Source organism: Aythya fuligula, chromosome 12, assembly GCF_009819795.1.
Source record: "Aythya fuligula isolate bAytFul2 chromosome 12, bAytFul2.pri, whole genome shotgun sequence".
NCBI classification, from domain to species: Eukaryota; Metazoa; Chordata; class Aves; order Anseriformes; family Anatidae; genus Aythya; species Aythya fuligula.
Window position 1 is genome coordinate 10,235,991 of NC_045570.1, and position 26,383 is coordinate 10,262,373.

At 53.5% G+C, this 26,383-nt stretch overlaps 1 protein-coding gene across 2 annotated transcripts; it reads left to right on the forward strand.

The window, feature by feature from the left end:
* The first annotated feature begins 461 nt into the window (after positions 1–461).
* On the forward strand, positions 462–25,281 carry CSNK2A2 (casein kinase 2 alpha 2). Of its 2 annotated transcripts, XM_032195670.1 has the most exons (12): positions 462–571; positions 747–858; positions 10,331–10,432; positions 11,110–11,160; positions 16,500–16,559; positions 18,571–18,654; positions 19,658–19,768; positions 19,956–20,057; positions 20,461–20,561; positions 21,252–21,400; positions 21,603–21,696; positions 24,848–25,281. In XM_032195670.1, exons 1-11 carry the CDS (start codon positions 468–470, stop codon positions 21,677–21,679), a joined length of 1,053 nt encoding a protein of 350 aa, XP_032051561.1. In that variant the 5' UTR covers positions 462–467; the 3' UTR covers positions 21,680–21,696; positions 24,848–25,281. The 2 variants fall into 2 exon arrangements, with proteins under 2 accessions (XP_032051561.1, XP_032051560.1); XM_032195669.1 differs by lacking the exon at positions 24,848–25,281 and having other exon boundaries at positions 21,603–23,148.
* The last annotated feature ends 1,102 nt before the right edge of the window (positions 25,282–26,383 follow it).

A 26,383-nucleotide genomic window follows, 5' to 3' on the forward strand; every position in this document is an offset into this window, starting at 1 on the left:
CAGCACTCGGATCAGCTTTAGCGTGCGGATTGAAACTTTTATTTCTTTATTTTTATTATTTTTTACAACCTAAGGAGAAGATTGGGGAGAGGGGGGAAGAACCGGGGTCTGGGGCGGCGCCGCGCCCGGGGCTCCTCCGCGCCGCCGGGGGGCGCTGCCGTGAGGGCGGCTCCGGCGCTGGGGCGCGGGCGTGAGGCGCCGTTTCCGGGTCGGCTGCGCGGCGCTCGGGGCCGGCCCAGGCTGCAGCCGCCGGCACCGGGCCCCGGCCTCGGCCCCAGCTCCGCGCCCGCAGCCCCGGGGCCGGCCCCGCCCCGCCCGGCCCCCCCCGGCCCCCCCCAGGCCCCGCCGCCTCCCTCCCGAGCGCCCCGAGCTCCGCCTCGCCCCCCTCCTTCCTCCCTTCCCTCCCCTCCTTCCTCCTCCTCCTCCTCCTCCTCCTCCTCCTCCCTCAGCCGCCGCCCGGCGCCGCCATGCCCGGCCCGGCCGCCGGCAGCCGGGCGCGGGTGTACGCCGAGGTGAACAGCCTGAGGAGCCGCGAGTACTGGGACTACGAGGCGCACGTCCCGAGCTGGGGGTAAAGCCGGGACCCCTGCCCCTTGCCCGGGGCCTCCGCCTCCCCCCGGGGGTGTGGGGGGAGCGGGGGGCGGCCCCCGGCCGGCGCCCCTCAGCCGCTTTCCCCTCCCCGTCCCTCCTTCCCCTTCTCTCCCCCCCTCTCCCTCCCCCCTTTTCTCTTTTCTCGGTGCCCGCAGCAATCAGGACGACTACCAGCTGGTGCGCAAGCTGGGCCGGGGGAAGTACAGCGAGGTCTTCGAGGCCATCAACATCACCAACAACGAGAGGGTGGTGGTGAAGATCCTCAAGGTGAGTGTCCCGGCTGGCAGCCGGGGCCGGCAGGGAGCTGGGGTGGTGGAAACGAGGCTGTGGGGTCCTGCCCCTCACCCCAAAACTCTTTTTTTTTTATCTCGTCGGGTGCTGGATGTTGGATTGGAAATGGTTTTATTGTGCCCTGTGCCACAGGGATGTTTTGGTGCCTTCGCCCCTGCTGGCTGGTGGTGCTGGAGGCTGCTGTGGGCTGAGAGCTCCTCCGGAGCACTGCTCGGGGCCCTGATGTGTGAGCAGCACCGCGTGTGCTGCCCGCCTTTGGTGAATCGTATCTGGCACTGTGCGTCTCAACAGCCCCCAGACTGCCCTGTCAACAGGAAGGCACAGCTCAGAGGGGGAATCCTTCTGTTAACCCCCAGGCAGCTGGCAAGCAGCCTTCTGCTCAGGCCACAACCTCCTCAGAGAGAGGCTGTGGGGTGCTTGTAAAGCAGATAACGTTGTATCTTCAGTCCTTAGAGGATCTGTTACATGGGAGAGAACTTCCCTACAGACAGGCCAAAAATACTGTGAAAACCTGGAGAGACTGAAAAAGGCCATTGGATGTTTGGCAGCATCAGTGGCGTGCGTTATCCTGGTGTGTTCACCCCAGTGGGATCGGGATGTGGCGGCCTTCACGCAGCAGTAACGGGTTGTGGCTTGGGGTGGCTGAGCGTGGGGTTACCTGTGTTTGGCACGGAAGCGGCGTGGTCAGAGAGCAACAACAACAAAACGCAGAAACTAAAGGTTAGAGCTGAGCTGCTTTTGGTTTTGTCTTGGATGACGCTTGTGGTTGCTGCTTGTTGGACCAGCAGCGCCTGGCACTTGTTCCCCAAGAGCACGCGTTGATCCTCAGAGCGCAGGAGGCTCGGAGCTCAACCTAGGACACATCTGCGCCGGGCTGAAGCCACGCTTGTCATGGTTTGTCCAGCCACAGCTCTGGGGCAAGGAGTGATCGCCCGTTTGCCTCCTGGAGGAGTGAATCGCATCCCTGCCTCAGCTGCGGTCCAGGTGGTGGCTCGGTGAGCTGCTGGGGGCAGCCCCGTGGCTGGTGGCAACGCAGAGTAAAAAGAGGCTCACGTGTCCGTGCAGAGCTGAGTTCTGGAATGCTGCTGGGGCTTCCCCCACCTGTGGATGCTTTGCGTGGCTTTTGTGTTTACATTTTTTTGTTGTTCATTTGTTGTGTTTTTTTTTGTTTTTTTTAAAGTAGGTCAAGCAACAATGCGTGTTTTGAGAGAGAGAGTAGTCGGAGGTAGCCAGTGCAGAGCTGATGAGTTTTATGGCAGGATGGCTTGTGGTTAGGCTGAGGAAACTGCACTTCTGCATGCTGCTCTGGAGCCCTTGATGGTCTCTTTGGGACTGCTGTGGTTTTCTGGGAGTCCAGGTCTCGGCCCACATAAAAAGGCACCAAGAGGTAGAGCAGCGACTGCAGGGAAGGTCTTCAGAAATCTTCCTCTTTACCTCGTACCAGCCTGAAGAGCCTCCCCTGGAGCGATGCTCCTCTCCCCGTGGCTGCCAAACTCCTCTCCAGGGAGCTGTAAGCGCTGAGCTGTGAGTCAGCCGGCGAGAGTCATCCCGGGGTGGCTGGGTGCTCCTCCTGGGGGCCTCTACGTGTTGCCCTGTAAGCGAGGGACTGGGTTGGCCCAGATTTGACGTGGATGGCGCTCCCACCAGCTCCCCTGGCTACCCCCGCCTGCATTAACATGCAGATGGCATTGCTGCGAGTGAGCAGGGAGAAGCAGAAAGTCCAGATAAATGAGCACCAACTTTCTTCTCCGTGGAAAGTGGGTCAGCGAGGAGCGAGTTTCCGAGCGCCGCGTTGTATGCGGTATGAAGAGCTGCAAAGTGTGGCAATAACAGCGCCCCGAACTGTGGAAAGTGCCTCTGGTTTCCTGTAGCTGGGCTCAAACTTAATTGCAAATGTAATTACATCTATCTACGGTGGAGCCTCAGCGCATCAGCTGGGCGTCTCTGTGCCTTGTAATTCAGGCTGGGTTCTCTGGGGTGGGAAACGCAACCGAGCCTCCAGGTTTCTGTGTGACAGGAGGGCGGGACGGGTGCTGGCTGGTGGATTTGGCTGCTGAGCTCTCGCTCCTTTCCATTGAAGGCTCTTGGAGAGAACAATTTGTTAAGCATTAGCGTGATTTTAATATCCGTGCCGCGCGAGGTGACTGCTGTCTCTTCCCAGCCCTGCTCTTTGAAGGAGCTTACCCGTACTGCGCTCGAGTTAGCGTGTAGCAAGCACTTCCCCTGACGTTTTGCTCCCCTTCTTTGGTGTTGCGGTACCTGAACATCTTGTACCCTCCTCCAGAGAGGTCAGGAAATTTTATCACCCTTTCTCAGATGCAGAACTGAGCCACAGAGATTTCCTGTGTGACTTTGGGCAAGTCCCTCAGCCTCAACAAAGCTGAGACTAGAGCATAGGTCCCAGTCTAGTGCTGGGTGACCGAGATAAACTGCTTTTCCTCTTGTAGAAGCTAAATGCCTCGTTTCTCCTAGTACCCTATTGATGGCTTAAGCAGTGGACAAGGTGAAGGAGCTGATGGCTCTGATGGGTATTGCAGTGCCCCAGGCAGTGAGCCCTCATGGTCTCGTATAACGCACGTTTCCCAGTTCCCTGGCGTTGCCTTTCTGTTCTGCTACCCCAAGTACAGGTCCAGGCATAATCCTGCAGGAAAATGGGTTGTGGCTGTGCCATTAGCTGTGACCACGATGTGTCAGTGAAGGAGCAGAATGAAGATCATGCAGGTGACTGTGATGGCAGTGTTTGAGGTCAAGTGCCTTTCTTAGAAAGTGCAATGCTCTTAGTCATGGTTTTTTTGTTTGTTTTTCCAGGAAAATTTCAGGGCGGGTTGGGGAAGCACCATGGGGCTGAAGTCCCCTTGTAGCAGTGGGGTGCTCAGCACTGTGCCTGCCCCTCACGCTTGGGAGGGACACTGAGGCAGCTGTGTTCCTGCTGTCTCCAGCTGGTGCAGGAGGTTCCTGAGGGCTTTCTGTGCTGGCGGTGCTCAGTGCAGCTCTGGGTGTGCTTCCTGCATGCCTAGGGCAGGGCCAGACCAGGAAGAGGGGATGTGTGAATGTGCCCTATGTGCTTTTGCATCTTGCTTAAATGTGATGCTAACGTTTGGCTTCCAGGATGAGGCCTGAGATTTCTTTTCATGTCCTAAGGACGCTTAAAACATCTTTGTGTGCAGTGAGTTGTGTTGTCCACACCCAGTGCAGGTACCCGAAGCACATCTCACATCTCGACTCCTTCACATCTTAACCACACGGATTTTTGGAGCGCTGAGGCCAGCCTCCAGCTGTCGTGCTGTCTCTGATGAACTCCCCGTGTCAGCCAGCTGAGGGATGCTCTGCAGTGCCTGCAGTCTCCTGTTCTCCTGTGCCTTGCTCTTCTGGGGTAAAAAGCAGTGTTCCTAGGAGATGTGGACAGCACTGCGAGTTGGCACTCTCAAAGCCAAAGATAACCTTTCACTTTGCTGGTAACTTCTGTGGGTGACCCTTTATGGCAAGAACGCTGTAGTGAGGTACCTCCAGCTGAGCTCAGTGTTCTTCACAGCCCCTTCTCTTGCACTGCTCGTCACCCACCTGAACGTGGAGATCACGGCATCCACTTTGCCCCCTTCTACAGGAGTCATCCTCCTTCGTGCCTGTGTGTGTCCACGTGCAGTCTGTCTGCCTGTGGGGCATTAAACCCACCACATAAAGAGACCTCTCCACGTATGGTCTCTGCCTGAACAGGCAAAACAGGCCGAGATTAAGAAGAGAGCGTGGTAGCGAGGAGAGGGACTGGAGGCTCTGCAGCAGTGGTTAAATGGTGCCTTTCTCCTCCGCTGGCTTTTGTCCCTCTGTGCTGAGTCCGTTAGCTGAAACTTTCAACCATGTACGCAGTTTCACAAGTGCATTCTTACTTGTTTTTGTTTTTCCCCTCTTCCCCTTTCTGGGTTGTGTGGGCCCTCTGGAGCCGCTGCTCAGACGAGGGGCTGCAGCGAGGCCCTTTCAGAACTGAACTCCAGTTGCTGGAGGATGGTTCAGGGGAAGGTAGCCCTGCGGCTCTGGTAATTCTTCTGCTGTCTCTGAAAGCTTCAGAGCCCTCATCTATCGGTGTGCTCTGGGTGGGGGCTGCAATGACTGCTGTGCAGAAGGGGTTGCGCGGGGGAATCCGATAGGATGATGCCGGTCCCTCAGGGCTGGAGCTCTTGACTGCATCACTGACCTTCCAGCACCACAGCCGTTCAATCCCTGCTCCTGGTAGCCATCTGCATCTCTTGCTTCTGCCTTTGCACTCACTGAATCAGCTCTCCCCAGCCCACTTCCTCCTCTGTCAGTACTGAAGCGAGCCCTTTTGCAGGAGAGCAGCGTGCACAACTCTCCTGTTCCAAACACCAGTTGCCCACACCGAGCTTGGCACGGGCAGCAGCTGGAGGCCAGCCTTGTGTGGAGCTGGGACCAGCTGAAATTGTACCAACTGTCCCTCGGAGGCCTGCAGATGCAGCTGGTGACTCTCCCGGTTGTGTTTCGCCACAAGGAACTGGTGAGCTGCAAAACTGCAGCTCCTGTGAGGAGGAGGATGAGTTACAGCACTGTGTCTGTTTGCGGTGTCCTAGGGCAGGGCCCACGTGAATGCTTCTCATTCCTTGAAATGGTGGCAGGAGGGATCAGGGCTTGATCCTCCTGTGTCTCCTAGCTGACTGCATCGGTCTGAGTGCACGGAGGGCGGTGCTGCAGCCCCAGAAGGGCTGGTTCAGGGATGTGCTGTGGGGACAGGAAAGGCGTCCTGCAGGGAGGAGAGGTGCTGCCCCCAAAGCACTTTGTGGAATGCTGTACCTAACCTGAATTAAAAAGCAAAAGTGCTTCAGTAGTTTCAGCCTGGGTTTTTTTGTTGTTTGTGTGTGTGTTTTCGACTCCTGTAAAATTCAAGAGCAGCTTGGGATAGGAAAATCAGAATGCCTGTGAGAGACGCTGTAAGGTGCAAAGATGGAATTTGGTGAGTTGTTTGCATCTTACGAATATTAACACAGGCGGGCTCCTTGATTTTTGTAGCTCTTCTGAAAATAATGGCTGGGTTTCCCATCTGATGTCTCACAAAATAAGCACTGCTGTTCTGGAGCCTATTTTCCTATTGAGCAATTGGCATCAGGCTTTATAGGCTGATTATTACGATCCTTTCAGTAATACTTGCTGGAGACAAATAACTTTGTGGTGCCAACTTTTAAACATTTAAAGCCTCTCAAAAGGATGCTGCTCGAGCCTTCTGCTGGTGTTTGTGTGGTGCTGAGATTTGCCTGTTCATTCACTGCAAGTACAGGGGTGCTTCTGAGCTGTTCAGGTTTGGTGGGCAAAGAATAGGCTTTTATTATTATTATTATTATGTGGTAGGATGGAATGACTTTTATTTTTCTTGGATTTGTATTTCTTGATTGCTGTTCTTTTTCAGAGCACCTGCTGGGTAAAACCCAGCCCCCAGGGCTCCTTCAGAGCAGCCTGTGTGCTCCTTAGCGGGTAGTGCCCGTGCCCTGCCTGACTGCCTGCTTTCGGCTAATGTAAAGTTATTTTTGTGCTTTGAATCTAACTCAGATTTCCCACATTTTCCTGGTCGCTGTTTTTCTTTCTTGTTGTGAAACTTGGGATAAAAAAAATTCTGTCTTGTGTTGAATTCAAGTGATGGCTTCCCAGGTTGTTGGGGATGGCTGGAGCTGAAGAATCTGACAGATGCGTGCTCCGCTCGCTTTAGAAACCAACCCAAAAAGATGGTTAACCAGGCAGGCATCTATTTGTTCGAGACAGGAAGTGATGGCTGCCGTCTTGTATGTAAAGGTTTCAAACAATGTTAATGCTCCCAGCTGGTGTTTGCTGCAGCTGGACTCCTTCCCTGCTTACAAGTTTGTGATCTCACAGCAAGTGACCCCGGGCCTGACCTCCCAGTCGCAGAGAGGTGTTTCCTCTGCAGCTACCTGGCTGCAAAGCAGCTGCTTACCCTGTGCCATTTCTCACCTCTGGCACGGGACAGCATCTCGTGCTGCTGTCTGATCCCTTTAGGTGAGGGTATTTGGGTGGTACTGGCCCTGTCTGTACAGCCACGAGCTGTGCGTTTTGTCTCCCCTACCTGCAGCCATCTGACTGCTAGTTTGGCTAAGGAAAGAAGCAATTTCCTGGGAAACTGGAAAGCTGGCTAGTGCCAGACAGCCGTGTCGTTCTGAGGGTACTGCTGCAGCTGAAGTGATTAAACCCCTCCCCGTGTAGACACGGTTAAACTGAGACATGTCTTTTAGCCTGGTTTCCTATGGAAACGAGCCTTACGCAATTCTGCTGCCTGTCAGCCTCTCTCCCCCTCCCCGCCAGCAGTTCTTGCACTGGTTGGCCAATCTCAACCAAACCAAGTCTCCAAGCTCTCGAGTTTCTGCAGCTTTCATGGAAATTGGTGCTTCAGAGGGACCTCACTGGTGCCTGCCGGAGGGAAAGGCCACAGCGAGGGTTTGACTCCCTCTGGCCACTGGAGAATCCCAGAAGAAAGCTTTGAAACGCCTCTGCTGTGGGAACAGATGGAGCTGGGGTCGGCACCTTTCTAAAACGTTGCCTGACAAACGCAGGCTGGTCAAACTCCGGAGCAGGTAATTGTGCCTCGGTGCTCTGTGGGAAACAGCCCTCCCAGGACAGAGCGCACTGAGCCACGTAGGAGACACAACCTGAAACGCCGCTGCTCCTAGCCTTGAGTAATAAAACAGCCTTCAGTCAGTACAGCTCAAACACTCTGGCTGCAACGGCCGGTGTCTTAGAAGCTATTCCTGCTGGGAGAGGCAGATGGTTGGAGGCTGTGAGAGCCCCTGTTAGTCCACATTTAATCCGTGTGTGTTTGGAGTCGGCACCCTCGGGCAGACGGATCGGGTGGCCCTAAGTTGTAGCAACCCAGGCTTAACCCTGGTGCTCGGCGGCTGTGCTGCTGATCGCCTGTGATTTGAGCAGTAGTGGGGTGAGCAGAGCTCCCCTGGCTGTGCCCAGCTTGCTCCGGCCACCCCACAGCAGTGGCCATGTGTTGGAGGGGTCTGCACCAAGGCGTTCGAGTTGCCAGATGGGATAATGCAAGGCTCCAGGCTTGGAATCAGTGATGTGTTTTAGTTTAGCCATGTGCAGGCAGCCTCGACCAAGCTCTGTGCTGCTGTAATTTAGCAGGAAAACATGCAAGCAGTTCTTAACTCTCCCTCTTGCTGAAACGGTGTTTGCCAAAGTGTCGCCCCTTGGTGATGTCAGAGATGCTGCTCTCAGTGGAAATCTCTGAGGTGTATCCTCCTTAGCTAATGCAAAAGGCTCTTGAAATAGCTGCACTGCAAAGGAATTGGTCTTTCAGAGCGACCTTTGGGTCCCCTTGGCTGTGTTCAGGCCCTGCTTCAGCTCGCAGTCAGGTGCAAATGTCACAGCAGAGCAGCTCTGATGCATGCAGGAATCGGTCGACAGCCGGGCTGCTCAGGACAGCAGTGGCCGAGCTCCTTCTTTGAAGGTCCCCAGGAAACAGCTCGTGTATGCATCTGCCTTGCTGGACGAACAGGGTAACTGCATCACGTCCTCTAATTCCATCTTGCCTTCTGGTGATATCGGGTGTGGGCGATGCGAGCGTGGTGTCCATCGCCACGCTGACGTAAATGAAATTAGTCCCTAACGAAGCATCTTCATCGCAGGTTCAGAAATGTCGCCCTCACTTCTGCTCATTCCCACTCCCTGCTCTGGCTCCGTCTCCACGCCTGTCTGACCTCATGCCAGCTCCAAGCCTGTCTTGGTATTGCCCCAGGCTGTTTTCCTGCCCCCTTCCCAGTGAAGCCTGCTGCTCGCTGCTCCAGCTCTGGCTGGCAGCTGTGGAGGATCTCACTGCTGTTTTCCACAGTGGCTTTGCAAGGTGCTGACACTCCCTGTACCAGTACAGGTGTTATTTTTGGCACTTTGCTTAGGGCTGAGATTCTCGTATTTTGACTTGAAAGTCTGGCTCCTGCCTTTTAACTTGGAAGAGGAGGAGAGCAGGATTTGAATCTGAAGCTACCTGGAGAGCCTAGAGAGACAGCATATTTTATCACTTAGATAAATGGCGTGTTTTCTGACTGTATGAGAAGCTTTGGTTCCTTCTCCCGTTTGCGTGTACGTTCCTCTGAGTGGTCTGAAATCAGAGATCATCTAACGTGAGCACGAGCTGCCACGTCGGTGCTCCGCAGCCATCGTCAGAGCACGGGAGGCTGTGTGAGAGGCGAGGTGATGGAGCACAAGCTGTTGAGCTCTTGTGATTCTCCATCCCTTGTGTAGAAGGCCGAAGCTGCTGCCATCTGGGAACTTGTGTCGCTTTGGCAAGGTGCTTCTTACCTCTCTGCTGTTCCCCATTGCTTCCTTCCTCACGGACCGGACTCTGTGCTGGGTGGTGAATGTTTTAGAAAGCTAAATGACTGAGAAAACACATGTCCAGGAGCAAACCTCACAGGTAGTGTGAGAGGCTTTTACCAGTCCCTGTCCGATGTCTCTGTAGCAGTACCAGAAGCGCAGAAGAAGCCGTTCCAGCTCTGCAGGGAAGGAAGACTGCTGGAGCCAGCAGTGGTATGCGACTGGTGGTGCCCACACTGGTCACTAGCCAAGGCTTAAATAAAGTCTCACTTCATAGCTGCTCTAAGCTGCCCAGAGCTAAATTTGTCTTGGGAGTGTATGAGTTACAGAAATGATGGCTCCTTTTCATTACAATGAACCGCTGGATCAGCAGAGTGTAAAAGCTGATCCAACCTCCAGGCCTGTGCCTTGGGAGCAGCTGTTCTTTGTCACTCCGTGCAGGGCGATGTCCAGAGAAAGCTTACTTTACAGAGGGAATTCCTGGGACTGCATGGGTTTGAAGAGGAGTCAAAACCTGCTTGAAATGTCTGCATGCTTTAAAAATAATCTTGGAATACAGATGCGATGGCGTGCCGTGCACTTGGGTCTACTCTCTTCGGGTGGCTGTGAAACACTCGATCATAGTTAAGTACAGCAGTGGCTGAGCTTACTGGAAATCATGGTGCTGAAGACTCTCAGGTTGTCATTTTGCTGGATTGAAGTGCTTGTTGGGAAAAATGCCTTGGGAGCAAGAAGTAAAAACTGTTTTGTGCTGGTAAACAAAGCTGAAGTATGAGAGCTTGCCGTGTTTGTCCGCTGGCTCTGAATGTATAACATAGAATTAGCGTGCCAGGATTGCCACACAGCAGTCCAAGGTGCTCTTAACCACAGTTACTGGAGTCACAATTGTTTGTCTAGAGTGGTTTGATTTCCTCTGATGGCTGGGAAGCTTTCACTGAAGATAGACAAATCCTAGTTCGTTCAAAGTGTCTGTCTCCTCTTCGAAGCTAAAAATGTTCCCTGGTGAGGGTGGGAGCAGGCAATAGGGGAGGTATTGGGATCTAGTCGGAATCAGTGGCAGAAATCGCTGTTAATGTCTGAAAGGACTCTCACTTCTAATTGCTTTTGTCTATTTAAGCCAGTGAAGAAAAAGAAGATAAAACGTGAGGTGAAGATTCTGGAGAACCTGCGTGGTGGCACCAACATCATCAACCTGATTGACACCGTCAAGGATCCAGTGGTAGGTACCTGTGCGTTGCTGTGTGCGGTGGGCTTGCCTTGCTGCTTGTGGGCACAGCCCTGGGCATCCTGTGGGACATGGCTGGCGTGACTTCTGCTGGGATTAGGAGTTCACTGGGTCTCTGCCCCCTTGACAGGGGCACCCGGCACCTACTTCATTGGGGTCTCCTGAGATGGGTCACTTCGGATGAGTTAATGTTCCTCTCCGAGTTCCCAAGACTCTTTTAACACACCTCCTGTGTCTCCTGTGAGTTTCCCGTGGCTGATGGGGGAGAGAAGTCTTGTGGCCTTCCAAATCTGCTGTAAGCAAGCAGAAACTGCAGCCTTCCAGCTTCTGGCTGGCATCTGGAACATAAAGATTTTGCAGGGCAATTGGATATTAAGCACTTCTCATCTTTCCGATTGCTGTCCTGGACCAGAGGTCATATCCTTTGTCTGCACTGCCACAATTACCCCATTCCCAGGAAGTTTTTTCTGACCAGCAGCTGACTGAGGTCTGTGACTACCAGGTCGCTGCCATCCAGGGATGCCAGGCTCCTGCCCCACTCTGCAGTAAGGGCTGAGCAGGAAGCCAAAGCTTTCCCAGGTCTTTTCGAGCCAGAAAAGGTCAAGAGGGCATTTTAAACCATGACACACTCTCTCTCTCTCTCTCTCTCTCTTTCTCTTTCTCTCTCTCAGTCAAAGACCCCTGCTTTGGTGTTTGAGTACATCAATAACACAGATTTTAAGGTGAGTCTGCCTGCGTGTGGAGGGGGGAGGCCTCCTGTTTCTGTTAAGATTGCTGTGTTCTTGGGCTGTCAGATGCTTCTCCAGAGCTATGGGGAGAAATTTGGGTTTATTCCTTATGTCAGCTTCACCTTCCTTCCTCCACATAAATGAGAATCTTGTGAAGTTACTAAATAGTGAGAAGCAACAAAAACCTTGCGTGCTGAGTGGCCTCCCAGCTTTGAGGGTTAAGCCCAACAGGTTAGATCTTCCTACCTCCCTCTAAATTTACTAATCACCGTTGTGCTATCTGGTCAGCCCAAATTAATACCCCCACCCGATAATGATGTCCTATTTATGGTGGCCCAGTTGATTTGTGCTGGAATCCTTCAGACCTGGGGACCATGGGGTGGCTGGGGCTGGAGAGCAGCTTTCCCACTGCCAGTGAACCTGGTAGTAAGGGATGGAGCAGATTTGAGAGCTGTTCTGTTTGTCCAAGGCTGCAGCATATTCTGGTTTCTGGGGAGCTTCGAGTATTATTCCTTTCCAAAGCTTGGGGTCCTTCTGTCTGGGCCTTCTGGGGTCCTACAACTGCATGTGCTGCTGAAATGCTTCCGGCTGGCAGAGGAGAGTTGAGATGCAAAAGGGATGTATGATCAGTGACCACACCTTTTTAATGGTATCTTTGCTTCCCCCTTGTGAGTCTTTATCCGAAGTTACTAAGTCAGTGGTGGAAAGTTGAGCAGTTACCTTTAGAAAGCCAGGCATCGCCCCTTCCTGCAGTTCTCAGAGCTCTCTTCCATTTTGTACTATAGGACAGTGCTCTTTTCTTCCTGTCCATACAGGAGCATTACATAGGTGTGCACCTTGCAGGATACAGCCTCAACAGGTACACCCAGCACCTGGAGGGCTCCGGGTTGGTGTTGGTGGGGAGGACTGGCCCTGTGACCTGGCCCTCAGACCGTCTCTGCTGCAGCCCTGCGAGCTGCGAGGCAGCACGTGTTGTTTCCATCCCCTGGAGTTTGTCTGGCGAGATTAATCCCACTGGGTGGGACACAGCGGGCAGCGAGGACTGCAGCCGTTCTGGCAGTGGCGGTGTTAGTGCTATTTAATCTCACGCAGAGACTTACTGGAGAGGCTAGAATAATAGTGACGTGCAGGAGTGTCTGCCCTAACAGCTCTGGGCAGGGAGGAGAGTGTTACCTCCAAGTAACCAGCCATGAGAGGAGTTGTGTGTAACCTTTCAGGGCTAATTAAAGCAGGCTCGGTGTGTCTGGGCTTCATGGGCATCAGCTGGTCTGTCCCAGTGCTGTGTATGCTGTGAACATACACCTTCCCTTCTGGTGATCCAGGGACTCTTAGTAAGGCTGACTGTGGAAATTCTCAACTTCATATTTGGAGCTTTTTTCCTTTCTTAAATGTTTTAATGGTCAAAATACAATCGCACCATTCTCCAGTGTCCTTAGAGGGAAAACTTCTTGTCAAAGATACCACCCAAAAACTGAAAAGTGTTTATGAAGTAGAGAGACTGGTGGCCAACAGGGACTCTGAAAAACAGAAGGCTTGGAGCATGAGGTAGGCCAGCCTTCTCAGCTGTGCTGGGAGCTGTCAAAGGCTCTTCTGCAGCCACTAAAGCAACACTGACCTGTCCTCAGCAGAAGCAGCAGTGCTTGTCATCTCTGGCTGTTGCATTAGAAACGATTGGATGGTTTTGCAGCAGATCATTTCTGGGCTTCTAAGCAAAAGCCTGCCTCCTCGAGGAAGTCTGGATTCATAGTCAAGTCCAAAGAATTGCTGCTTTCACCTGATGCTGGCTGGTGCAAGGCAGGAATAACTTTGTCTGGGGAATGCAGGCAAGCCCCCCAGGGCAGGCAGTAATGCTGTTCATGTTCAGGGCTTATTTGTAACACAGATTTCACCAGCCATGCATGGGACATGTGGGTTATTCAAGCAACACTTGCATGAGCTCCTCTGTTTGGGGAGGCTTCTAGGGCTGCAGTTAACTGGCAGATTGCAGAGCTGCTCCTGGACACAGGTGCCTGTGGATATCTTCTACATAGAGGCTCCCAAGCTGTGTCTTCCCTTGCTCTGAAGTGATGCCAAGCAGGAAGCACACACAATAGATGAGACCACTTGTCTTAGAGGTCTTGGCTCGATGTATCTCTCTACACGTGAAGCGGCTAGAAAGCTCCCAGAGTCACTGTCCTTCTTTGTCCCTTCTGCTCTCCAGTCCTGGTCTCTCTGGGCAGCCAGATTCTGCTGGAGTTGAGAGCTCATCCTGGTGATAGCTAGGAGAAGATAACTCTTATCTATATCTTCTCTAAGAGAAGATAACTCTTCTCTTTTTGGGGTGGCTGCTGGTGGTCTGCCCGTCTCTTCTTTGACTTCTAGATTCATCATCAGTACAGATGAGCACTGTACATCTTCCTCAGAAATCACTGGCAGGGTCCAGGAGGGGCTCCTGAGGCAATTCCCAGGGCAGCTTGTGTACAGCAGGCAGTTGCCACCTGCCTTACGGGATTACATCTTTCCCTGTCCTGTTGGAAATCGTTCTTCACAGCTTGGATGCCTCCTCAGTAGTCTCCTTTCTGGCAGTCGCTTTCCTTCAACAAAATTATTTTATTTTTGTTGAATGTTAATTCTTTCACCTGTTCTGTGCCCGTTCCAAGGGCAGCTGTCGCTGTGTCTGCGTGCCTGTGGAAATGGCTGATGGCTTTCCTCAGCTTGCTGTGGGCAGGCAGGAGCTGCACTTCTTGGGGGGCTTCAGCCATGGCTAAGGACAACTCTAGGCCATCAATGCAAGATTGTATCCCAGCAGGCTTGGATATTTTTAAATATGTAAGGTATGAACAGAAGGCTTACGTGGTACTTCTCTAGAATTGATTTATGTTGTCTTACATTACCTGGCTAGGTCCCTTCTAAACTTGACAGTTCTGCCATCACAGGAATAACGTGTTTGGAGAACTAGAATAGTTCTAGAATAAACATATCCTGCTGTATGTGGAAAGGGGCAGAGGCTCCGGGAGCAGTGCTGTGTTCGCTATTTCATTCTTAAACATCAGCAAGTTTGAGGCTGGAAGAAGAGGAGACGGGCAAAAAAGGCAAGCAATGAAAAGTTGCTTTGGGATGTTCAGCCTGTTGTGGCTGTGGGGACAGAGCTTTGGGGTCAGACCTTCCCCTTGGTGGGCACGGGGGCAGTTACAGTTGCTGTGAGGAATTGTGTGCGTTTTACTGAAGGTTAGTATAAAAAATAGTCTCCCTGGGTAGGAGATGCAGAAATATGAAAGATTCTCTTCTCTCGTGTTGCTGCCCAAGCCAGGATGCCTTGGAGGCCTGCATTCCCAAGCGGTGTCTGTCTCCTGTTGCTGGGAGCTTTGTGGATGCTGCTTGCTGCAGGTAGCCAGCCACATTGCTCGCTCAATGGAGAAGAATTAGGAGGCCATCAGTGCCTCCTGAGGTGCTAACAGAATTAGTTACGGTAGGTTAGTTCCTTTGTGACCCAAAAAAAATCACAAAAAGCTGAGGTTTGGAGGTTACCACAGGGCACGTTCGGCTGTTCCTCGTGTTCTGCGTGGGGAAGGCAGAGCAGCCCAGGTCTCTGAGGCCTCCTGGCAAGTGGGGTGAGCACATCTTCCAGCAGGGTCTGAGGCCACGATAACCCACAGTGATACTTCTGATAATTGTCTTCCGAAGAGCCAGCTGGAAGAGCAGAGCACGGGATGTGTCTGTGAAGGCAGTGTCTGCTCTCCCGTGTGAGGCTGAGTGAAGGGGATTCGGAGCCTGCTGTCGAAGCCTTCTTGGGGCAGTGAGGCTGAGCGTGCTCGGGCAGGGGCTTTCCTGAAGTAAGTGGAGCTGCACCGCCAGCCTTGGCACAGCAAGAGGGTCAGAAGCACTGGTTTTGGAAGCAGCTCTTCTAGGGATGTCTGCTGGATAATGCCCTGGGACATGCGTTACAGGGCCCTGCACGGCCCAGTCAGGAAATCTGTGCCTGCTGTAGCTTGTGGCTACGTTGGTTCTGCTCCCTGCTCACTTGTCTGCTTGACTGGGTTGCTCCAAAGTGTTAGGATTATCCCAGCTCGTGAGAATAAAACACAGCTTGCATCCTGGAGGCCGTTTAAGCTCTTCATGTGTAAGCGACACTTGTGTGTTACCAAATGACTTCTCGGAGCTGTGCTGGGGGTGGTGAGGCTGTCTGGATCTAGCCTCTAAGCATGGCAGGATCATGAGGAGCTACGAGGATCTCGCCTTGGGCCTGGAGAGGATCCGGGGCCAGAACTGCTTTCTTGGAATGTGAATTTCAGTCCCTTGCCGTGGTATTTTTCCCAGAGATGCCGGTGGTGCCCTTGATGAGCAGTCGACTCCAATGCTGATGCAACCCATCAGCTGGGCTGTGAGATGATCCTTACTTGTTAGAAAGGACAGAGGGGTCTGGTCCTGCTGTGGGTGTCTCATGCACGTCCTTCCTGGCCCTCTCGCTGCCCTGGTGTCTCACCTTGCTTTTGCTGGATGACAGCACTGCCCGACGGTGCCAAGCTGGCACAGCTGCCAATGTCAGAGAGCAGAAGGCAAACATTGGGATAGTCGTGACCTGGCATGGGAGCAGCGGGATGACAAGGTTTGTAGTGGCTGTGCTGGTGGTGTGGTGGAGCTTAAAGTGCAGCCTGGATCTTTGTCGCTTCCCCAGCAGTAATGAGGGCAGCAGAAGGACACAGGAGAGAGGAGGGCGGTGGATGTGTGCTGGCAACAAGCACTTCATTGAGGCTGTGCTGTGCTCTACTCGCTCCCACAAGCTTTTCTGTGCTGTTGAGCTGCATTCCCCTTTGTCTTGGGAGGGAGGGGAGCCTCCTCTGCTCCGAGGCCCTCTACCCCTCGTGCTTCCCAGCCCCACGCTGCCTTAGGTTAATATTTTCCTCTCCCTGCCCCACTCTGAGCACTTGGAAGGCTTGCCTGTGCGTTCCCTGTCTGCCTGCTCTGAATGTTACCGATATCAAGCCACCGTGATGACATTGCATGTGAACAGGATCATCTGTGCCAGCTCCAGCGTGTTCGGAGGGCCTTGCTGTCTGCTCCCTGGACAGACAGCTCGACTGCCTGCTGCTGGAAAAAAGTCATGACAGGTCTGAATGATCCCAGTGGCTTTTCATAGGAGCTCTTGCTTCCTTTCTGGATTTCCTAGTGCATAGCCCTGGCAGATCTGAACCCAGGGCAGCCCTTAGGCGTGACAGTGTTCACAGGGGGACCTGGAGTAGGGTTATTGATGCTTGGTGGCAGGTGGGGTGCAGGAAATGAAACTAATTCAAATCCGGAGTATTTATTTTTGTTTCTCTGTTTGTTTTTTTTCTCCCTCCCTGAATCTATTTCAGCAACTGTACCAGATCCTGACAGACTTTGATATTCGGTTTTATATGTATGAGCTGCTGAAGGTGAGTGGCATTGCATATGGCAGTCTGGACGTGGAGGCTAGGAATGAGAGAGGCAGTAGCTGGGTTCCTGGGGTCGTGCTATTAAGCAGTTACTTCTCTCGTGCCCAATGCAGAATCCACATTTCATCACCAGAGGAGGCTTAGGAAATGATCTGTCGGGCATTATAGCCCGACTGGGGACCTTCAGTCACCTCTGAGCAATCTGATTCTCTGGGTCTGTGCCTTCCCTGTGAAGTGTCCGATTGCCAGCAGCCAGGCAGGGCTGTGCTTTGCCTCCCTGTGTCTGTAGCACCGAGCAGGCTGCTGTGAGGACAACCAGTCCTCAGCCAGACCCCGTGCAAGCACTGAGAGGCATTGGTGGGATGAGGAACCGGGGACTCTTTAGAACCACAGAGAGACCAGGATGGAGGTATTGCCTACTGCAGGCTTGCTTCTGCTGCAGTATTTAAATGTGTGACATGCTGCACAGCCTCTCTGTGCTGGCTGCAGGACCTGGGAGGCAGGGGGGCATTAGGGAGGCACGTTAGGCTGATAGAGTCACAGAATCACAGACTTTCTAGGTTGGAAGAGACCTCAAGATCATCGAGTCCAACCTCTGACCTAACACTAGCAGTCCCCACTAAACCATATCCCTAAACTCTACATCTAAACGTCTTTTAAAGACTTCCAGGGATGGTGACTCCACCACTTCCCTGGGCAGCCTGTTCCAATGTCTAACAAAAGGTTTCAGCTCATCCCAGGGCTGTGCTGTGCTGCCCTGCTGGAGCAGCAGCCTGTCTGTATCAGGGTCTTGGGACTCCTTGGCTGGCACTTGGCAGCTTCGCTGCCCCTGGGGATGAGTGGGATAGATGAGGGAAAGCCCTTTGTGCTTCGGGGCTTGGGGACTGCAGGAGATGACCTGGAAGAGATCTAGTGATCACAAGGGAGGTTTTCTTCTCTGCACCCCCAAGCGTGTTCCACTTGTCTGCAAGGGAGCATCCTTCCTGCTGGAGGGAGCCCAGGTTTATCAGGCTTAGGTTGGAAGGGTTGATAAGGGTTACATGATCCAGCCTTGGGACAAGCAAGATACCGAACTGCTTCACCTCTGGAAGCAGTTTGCCCAACCTGTTCAAGATCTCCAGACCTGCAGATTGCATGACCAGCATTTGCTGTAACTCTGCTGTTGGTTGTGAGTCCCGGTGACGTTGCAGGTGTCGTTCCCTGCAGCGTTGCTGCGATAGAAGCTGTTGCCTCCTGTGCTTCCCGCTGCAGCAGGGACCCAAGGGCAATGTAACTTGCCTGGCACTGATGTCCTGCATATTGAATGACTGCAGACTGTGCCCTCCTTCTGTGCCACCGGAGGTCTCGGTGCATCTGCTAGGTGTTGATGGATGGGTCTCCCTTCCCCTCCAAGTTGAGAAAACACTGCCACCTCCTCGCTCAAGGGAACAGCTGCATGAGGGGAGTGAGTGGTGCAAGGTCACAGAGCTGAAGAGCTTCTGCGGGCTCCTGCCTTCAGGCTTGAAGCAGTGCCACTCTTCCTTGCGTGCTGTCACCTGCCTTTTGTAAGCACAGCTTTGGCTTAAATGAGCAGACCTGACTTTCTAGCTTAAGCGTGTTTTGGAACACCAATGAAAGCCTTCACTGGAAGCCCATCAGGCTGTATAAGCATACGAATTGTCCCCTTCTGGGGAGAAGAGCTCTTCTTTTGTGACCCAGGAAGCGTGGGGCTGCCCAGGTTGGAGCACTGGGCCTGCTTCCAGGTGGGATGCCTCTCTGCATCACGTTCCCCAAAACCCTGCAAGGAACACAGGTCCAGGGGCTGTGACTGCTGTAGGGCAGGAGATGAATGCCATCTTGCTGCCAGCTCTCCACGTGTACAGTAAGAGCTGAAAGCGCTAGCTCCTTGTGCCAGGGCTGCGGCACTTCCTCGTGGCCAGGGCACTCTTGCTGCTAGCTGAGAATTGTCTGTGATATTGTCAATGCTGCGCCGTGGTTACGGCGATGTCTAACACATGTCTATGTCTGCCAGGCCCTGGATTACTGTCATAGCATGGGCATCATGCACAGGGATGTCAAACCCCACAACGTCATGATAGACCACCAACAGAAAAAGGTACGATGGCACCAGGGCTCACAAGCAGGGTTCTCCCAGGGAAGCTTGAAACTCTGCTGTGTGCCCAGAGCCGGGGCAGCTGTCCTTACCCCTTCAGCCTTTCTCTGTCTGCTCCCCTCCAGCTGCATCCACATCAGTGGAGCACCGCAGTGAGAGTCCCTGCCTTGGAGGTTGCTCCCCTCCCCTCCCCAGTCAGCCACGCTGGGTGTCTGTGGTGCAGAGACCTTAGGCAGGAGAAGCGCAGCCTGGTTTGCAATACACGTGGATAATTTCACCCAGCGAGCACGAGCTCCTTGTGTAGCACAGCCTGCCTCTCCTGCAGCGCCTTCCCCTCTTTTGGGACTTAGATCAAAGGCAATGTTTGCACCGAGCTTACTGCCATGGAAATGGGCAGCAAAGGGAGCCTGCCCTCCCTGGTGTGGTACTCGAACCTCTTCGGGTGATGCGTGTACCTGCCTCCTAAGGGACCCGGGATTTGCAGCAGTGAGTTACTGCTCCACAGGTCCCTCCATGTGAACCAGCAGCGGTTGCACAGGCAAGGCAGCATTTAGAAGGGAGGGGGGAGCTCTTCCTAGATCCGTTGTCCTTCAGTAGCACGGCTGGTCCTCCATCCCCACAGCCACAGAAGAGCCAGCCTGCCTTGCAAGATGTGGTGGGCTGTCTCCTGCCTCCTTTCCTGCTCCCAGCCCCTCTAAACAGCAGGATAAAAATGCACCATTATGCCCGCTGTGGCTGGTGGCACTGGTAAGGAGCCAGTCACCCAGCTGTGGTGGTCTTTTTGGAGCTGGGAGGCAGAGAAGCTCGCTAGGCTGGAGCCTGCTCTGCCAGCACAGCCTGGTGACAAGGGGAAGGAAGAGCACTGCTGAGAGCATCTCGTGTCCTCAGAGCACTTCCTGGGCCTCCGTGTTTGCTTCCTGGGGCTGAGAGGCTTTGGCAGACACGGCTTTGCCTAGCTTGCTCATGCTGAGGCTCCTGACTCTGTGTCTCTTTATCGCATGTTCAGCTGCGGCTCATAGACTGGGGTCTGGCAGAATTCTACCATCCAGCTCAGGAATACAATGTCCGCGTGGCCTCTAGGTACTTCAAAGGACCGGAGCTCCTTGTGGACTACCAAGTAAGAGTCTGTTTGTGGTTGCACTTCAGCCACCTGTGGGTTGTCTGGTTTTGCCTCTCAGGGCATTGCCAGGATTGGAAAGAGGCTTGCTGTGAGGTGAAAGGGCTGAGGTTGTCGGCTGCTGTTGGGGAATCAGGCCAAGGTGAGCATCGCTTTCTTTTCTGACGGCCTCTCCCTTTTCCCTCAGATGTATGACTACAGTTTAGACATGTGGAGTTTAGGCTGCATGCTGGCAAGCATGATCTTCCGAAAGGAGCCTTTCTTCCACGGACAGGACAATTATGACCAGGTAAGGACTTTGATACCTGCCTTATCCAGTGAGACGGGTGTCACCAGTTCATCTGCATGTGTGTAGTGGGGGGGTTCTGGGGATGGCACCACCAGGCTGGGAGGATGTTGCTGTGTGCGTAGTTGAGCCACCTGGGCTTACACATGGCTGCCTTGTGTAGGAGATTGTTTTATGCACGTGTTGCAGAAGTGAGGTTCAAGGGAGATATTCCTTCCTTCTGGGAAGCTTCCAGAAGAAGAGCTCTTGCATTTGGGCAGCTCTCCCCTGTAAGACAGTACCCAGGCCTGTCTGTAGGCATCAAACCAGAAAGGAGCCACAGGTTCAATAGTAACTGCTCCAGCAGAATTTGCTCCTTCTTCCACGCCTGCTCTTCTGCTCTCTTTCAACTTGCCTTTTGTTCCAGCTGGTCCGCATCGCAAAGGTCCTGGGCACAGATGAACTGTATGGGTATCTCAAGAAGTACCACATAGAACTGGACCCACACTTCAATGATATCCTGGGCCAGTAAGTGGAGAAGTAAAATGCAGCTTTTTTTTTTTTTTTTTTTTTTTTTAACCTCGTAAAACAGAGAGGGCAATGAACTGGATGTCCATCCTCTGAAGGACTCTCAGCCAAGGTCTGCTTTGATCTTCTGGATCCCAGTGTTGCTTTCAGGCCTCCCAGCAGGTCATTGAAATACAGGCTCCTTCCTTTTGCCTCTCCCCTGATCCCCGAGTTTTCCCATGCTTCTTCCCTTTCTTGTTTGTTGACATCCTAGAAGTGGAGATGTAAACACTGGAGTTGAGTGTGGGCTGAGGGGCTCAACATCTCCCAGCTGAGGTTTTCTAAAAGGCCTCGAGGTAGATGGGATAGCGAAGACAGCCTGTGTGAGGCAGGCTGGCAAGCCAGAGCCCTTCTGGTCCCAAGGGTGTCACCCTGCCCTCTGTATGTTGCTGTGTAGTCTCTGTAGACAGAAGACACTGCAATATTGCGCCCTTCCCAGCTTGCTGTTTCCCAGCTGTTTGACATCCACACACTTCTGTGCCTAGATGAGAGGGCTTCTCCCTTTGGCGAGTGCTCACTGAGTGGTAGCTTGTGCGAGGGGGCGCTGAAGGCAGTGTGTGCTGCAGCTGTTTCTTCCCAGAAGTGGAGAGTGATTTCCCTGGGCCCTGGCAGCACTGCTGAGCTGGGCGGTGACAACGGGTCCCTTTGCAGGCATTCCCGCAAGCGCTGGGAGAACTTCATCCACAGCGAGAACAGACACCTGGTCAGCCCTGAAGTCCTAGACCTCCTGGACAAGCTCCTGCGATACGACCATCAACAGAGGCTGACTGCCAAGGAGGCGATGGAACACCCCTATTTCTGTGAGTCTGCGGAGGAGCTGGGGCCGGCTGGGCTGGAGAGAGGGTCTGGTGTTGGGGAGGAAGGTTCGGCTCCCCACTCGGCAAAAGCCTTGGCAGGTCTGTGGGGTTTTGAAGGCAGCTTCTCTGGAAGGCTTTGCCAGGGTGGAGCTTCCTCTTTACTAAACGCTGTTTCCTCTTCCTGCCTGGTCTGTGTCTCCTGCAGATCCAGTGGTGAAGGAGCAGTCCCAGCCCAGTTCAGAAAACGCTGTGCTCTCCAGTGGCCTGACAACAGCACGATGAAGACTGGAAAACGACGGGTAATTCAAGATGTTTACAAATAAAAGCAAAACCTTCGGTCACACAGTGAAGGGAAATGAACCAAGGACCCCCCCCCTTTCCCTCCCCTTTATACTCGGCAGAAATCTAACCTTGGGGGGGGGGTCGTAAACCTCAGTTCCTCTCTGGTGGTTGTGGTTAATGTAACTCTAACCCTGTGGTACCAAAGCCCTGGGCAAATGGTCTTGCAAGAGTTAAACATGTAGTGATATCCCCAGGGCTCAACATGACTGATTCTGGTTCACATCTCTATGGATCCTTCTCTTCCTTCTCAGTCCAGTCTTTCCCACCGTGCTGGTGGGGACAAATTGGCCATTCCACCATCAGCCCTTAGCATGCCTCTTTCTAAACATGCCTTTCTGACTTGTAGACTCTGGGTGAACCAAATTCAGGCTGGGGGTCAGCAGGTGCAACTCTGCTTTGAGGTCCAAGTCCTACTGCTCACTCTGGGCTTGAATTTGGCCCTTGAATTCCAGTTTTAATTGCAAATGCCAGGGAGCTAGGGGGGAGAGGGGAGGTTTAACAAAACATGAAAAATAAACAACACCAACAACCCACAAACCCAGCAGCATCTCAGGATTGTCTGGAACATTAAAACTAAGGCACTGAGCTGAGTTGCTGGGGAGAGGTGAGATTCCCCCCTCCAGGTGTGTTTGACAAAGGCTCACTCTGAAAAGAAACTAATAGACCTGCTTTGGAAACTTGTGAATGTGAGGGCTGCTTTTGTGACAGAAGAGGGGAGGGATTATCCAGACTTTCCCACTGAGCTCAGGAAAGTCAGAACTCCCAAGACTTCTTGTGATAGGTGTGCAACCACGTGTACCTCATGACGTGGCTCCCATGAGAATTCGTGCCAGACGCAGACTTGTGCCAGAGCGCAGCTCTGACACGGTTCACTCCGGCACCGCAGGACAGAGAAGCAGAATGGAGGCCTGGGAGGAGAGCACAGGGAGGGGAAGGATCAGCAGACGGCGGCGTGGTCTGGTGGGGGAGAGGGCTGTGCAGCTCCTGGTCCGGGACCTGGGATCCCACATAGTGTTTTAACAAAGTCAGCCACTTGTTGAATTCTGGGGTGCCGATTCTGTTGCGGGGGGTGGGGGGTTCGTCTTGCGGGTTCTTTCATCAGATCCCTCGATGGCTTTATAGCCCCACGATTCACAGTTGCCTCCTCTACTTGTTCTGTGTGTAATTTCATCAAGTGGTTCTGGTGATGCTCAAACCTAGAAGCTGGAGATAGTGTTTTCCCACCAGCACCTAAACACAGAATTTCCTTCTGCGGCATTGTCGAAATAGTTAATTTTTTATAAGGTTGCAATGTTTCTATTTGAAACATCTGTTTACATTCCATATTCCAATAAAGTTCTATTGGCATCGATAGCAGGTCAATCCATTTGTATAATTCACTGAAACCAATAAATATCTATACGTCTGAACGTCTGCTGTCTCAAATCTGTGGGATAGCCAGAAAGAGAAAGTTCGTGTTGGCTTTTCTACCCCGCCTCTTCTGAATATTTGGGGATCTCTTTAGTTATCGGTTGCAGTCTTCCATGCCATCAGCCCTGAGGGTTTTGCTGTCCTCTGTGGGGCTGCAGGGGAGGCGTGAGGTGTTGGTGCATCGTGGGACTGGAGCAGGCAGTGCCCAGGTGCTGGTCATGGACACGTAACGTGTCTGGTCAGAGGAGTCACTGGTGTGTGGCTGGAAGTCGTGGATTCTCCATGTGTGCACCCGCGTGCTTATCTCCTTGCAGCCCTGGTGGATGTCTCTAAAGGTGTGCTCCTGCCCCAGGAAGTGACAAGTGCATGAGCTCTGTTAGTGGTGGCCAGGCTGAGGAGCTGTCTGACTTTGGTGATGCTGCCACGCCGCAGGGCCCTCACTAACCTGAACTCTCCTGCAGATGCTGCTTGAGACTTGAGGAAGTGCCCCCAGCCCTCTGACCTTCCTCCTGCCCTGCCTCCAGGCTGCCTGACCTGAGAGACATTGAGGTCTTGTGTTCTTAAGCTCTGCTAGCACCATAGGGGCGGTTTCGGGATTTTAGTATCAGTTTCAGAACTGTTTTTAAACAAGTATTGAATTGGAAGTCAGGAGCGAACGTTTCTCAGTCTATCCAAGCTGCTGTGCTCCGAAGTTGCCTGCCTTGTAGCTCTCAGGTGTTGGCCAAGGCAGAAGAGGCGTGAAGAAGAAGGCAGTTCCTTGGAGGAAGTTCCATAGGTGACAGATGTTAATGCACGTGGTGCTTGGCAGTGTCCAAACCTGATGGAGAAGTTTCACGGTGATGCTTCAGGAAGCAGCAGTCCTGTCCCTCTGAACTAGGGACAGCAATGCCTTCAGGGAACGTTCAAGCAGGGGAAAAGAGATGCCCTCCCTAGCAGGGGGTCTGCAACAGATAGATGTCCCTACACTGGTTTTAGGGCACAAAACGCTGTGACAGGTTCCTCCAGAGGGAATAGTGGTTGCAGCGCATGGAGCCTCCTGACTCCCACTGCTGTGATGGTGTGCACACCTGGCTGCAGCTCAGGCTGGTTCTTCCATGCTCTCAGCTCTTCTTTCCTCTGGATCTTACCAGAGCGTGGCCCTGCCTGTAGGGACAGCCAGGAGCTGGAGGAGTCGATGTCTCAGCCCTAGGAAGGGAGGAGCCTGGGGAACACGCAGCTTTGTACCCTTTCTCCTGCACCTGGGGACTGCTGCCACGCTGTGCAGGGGAGCCCTGGTGTGTGTCCTGGCCTTTCAGCTGGTGTGGCCCCAAGTTTCTGGCAGAGGTGGTGCCTCTCGTAATGGTGTTACACAAGGGAGGCCCTTAGGGCTAGGGATGTTTGAGGCAGCAGAGGGAGACACTGCAGGAGGTTGGGGATACAAAAAAAACCCTGAACTTGTGTCTGGCTGCCTGTGAAAGCGCTGCTTTGCTGGACTGCAGCTCTCCCTAGCCTTGCTCAGCCCTGCTTTCCCTGCTCCAAAGCAGGCTGAGGTCCCTGCTGTCCCCGTGTCCGGGGGCTCAGCGGAGGGGATGGCTGGGCCTGGCAGGGAGCGGTGGGGCAGTGCAGCTGCCCATCTCCTCGCCACCAGGGCCAGAGGAGCTTTTTGTCGTGCAGGCAGCATCCCGCAACACTCACTTCCCTCCTCCTGTCTCTCCCCAGGTCCGGTGCTGTTGCTCCCAAATTTCCATAAGCAGAATGAGAACCGTTACCGGCGCGCGTAGAGCGACAGCGGGCAGCCCGAGCAGCCTGGGCAGGGCTGAGCGGGGCAGCGTGCCCGGCCGGATGGCACTCACCTTCTTATGAACACAGCCCTTCTGTCCCAGCGTAAAAGGTTCTTCTGCCTTTGGTTCCCTGTTGATCTCCTGACCCAGAAAGCACGGAAACGTGAAGGTTGTGCCAAGCGCGTGTGGGTTAGCCGCTCCTCCCTCACCTCCACTCTCCAGGCTGTTCCCCTTCCCAGCCTCTGACGGACTATGGTTAGCCAGCTGGCCCCAGTCTCTGCCGAGGCCTGGGGGTGGCAGGGGATGTACCGTGATGGACAGTTCGATATTACAATGGAAAGAAATCTATATTGTTGAATAAACGTTTTAAAATAAGGATACGAGGAGTATTCAGTGAGGAGGGAGCCCTGTGGGGCAGGACCAGCTGTGCAGAAGGATGCCTGCAGCAAAAGCCTTCCCCTGTGGACTGCCGGGGTGGGCTCAGCAAGGAGAGCATGAGGAGGTGGTAGTACAGTCTGTGAGAGCAGAAGGGGCCACTTGACACCTTTAGGAGATTCCTTCTTAGCCCCCCACACTCTTCTGGAGGTGCCTGTCTGGATGGCAGCCTGGGTTCTGATGCTGGTGCCCACTGCTTCCAACCCATGGGGTTAGTTTGTGGCTGTCTCAGCACCCCAGGAGCTCCCTTCTCTTCCTCTGTCCTGGGCTGAGACTCTCCTCTTCCTCCCCCTCAGCACTGCCACTGCAGGCAGCCTTCACTTCTGAGCCAGTGTTGGGGGCTGTTAACTTGAACTCTGAACCTGAAACTCCTGTCTAACCCTTCTGACCAGAATGTTGGTCATTTCTCTTGCCTTGCCCCGCTCCTTCACTCCCCGTGTGTTTTTTCCTCTATGCCCCAGTAACTGAAGGTGCCCAGGCCAAAGAGACCTCTAAAACAGGGCTCTGTGTGCAGGTCAGACCCAGGGTCCCAGGAGCAGAGTTTGGGTAAGGCGAGCCGTGGGTCCTGCTGGCCCAGGCCCACACCGTGCTGCTCTGCGCTGTCCCTGAGCAGCAGCTGAGGTGGGAATACAGGAGCTGGGCTGTGCATGGAGCCCGTGAGTAGCTGTGGAAATTTGCCACCACTCTTCTCGTTGTATCACGTTTGGACACGTGCTGGCATGGAGTCAGACATGGATGTGTACGTGATGGTCTGCGGTAGGTAACCGTGGTGTAAACAGTACAGGTAAGTTCAAGCCAGATCCTTGATCCCTTGCTGAGTCAGTTCTTGATGACAGCCCTCAAACACAAGGTAGTGAGGGGCTGTGCTGATCTACATAATTAACTTAATTTACTTTTACAGAATCACAGAATAGTTAAGGTTGAAAGGGACCTCTGGAGGCCATCTGGTCCAAACCCTGTGTTCGAGCAGGGTACCCAGGGCCATCTCCAGACAGTTTTTGAAGATCTCCAAGGAGGGAGACTCAACAACCTCTCTGGG

What these genes read in the sequence shown, in the direction of transcription:
- CSNK2A2 (XM_032195670.1), top strand. Translation starts at nt 468, where the DNA reads ATGCCCGGCCCGGCCGCCGGCAGCCGGGCGCGGGTGTACGCCGAGGTG. An exon ending in ACACCGTCAAGGATCCAGTG is followed by an intron (nt 10,433 to 11,109) that starts GTAGGTACCTGT and finishes TCTCTCTCTCAG; the next exon opens with TCAAAGACCCCTGCTTTGGT. An exon ending in TTCAATGATATCCTGGGCCA is followed by an intron (nt 20,562 to 21,251) that starts GTAAGTGGAGAA and finishes GTCCCTTTGCAG; the next exon opens with GCATTCCCGCAAGCGCTGGG.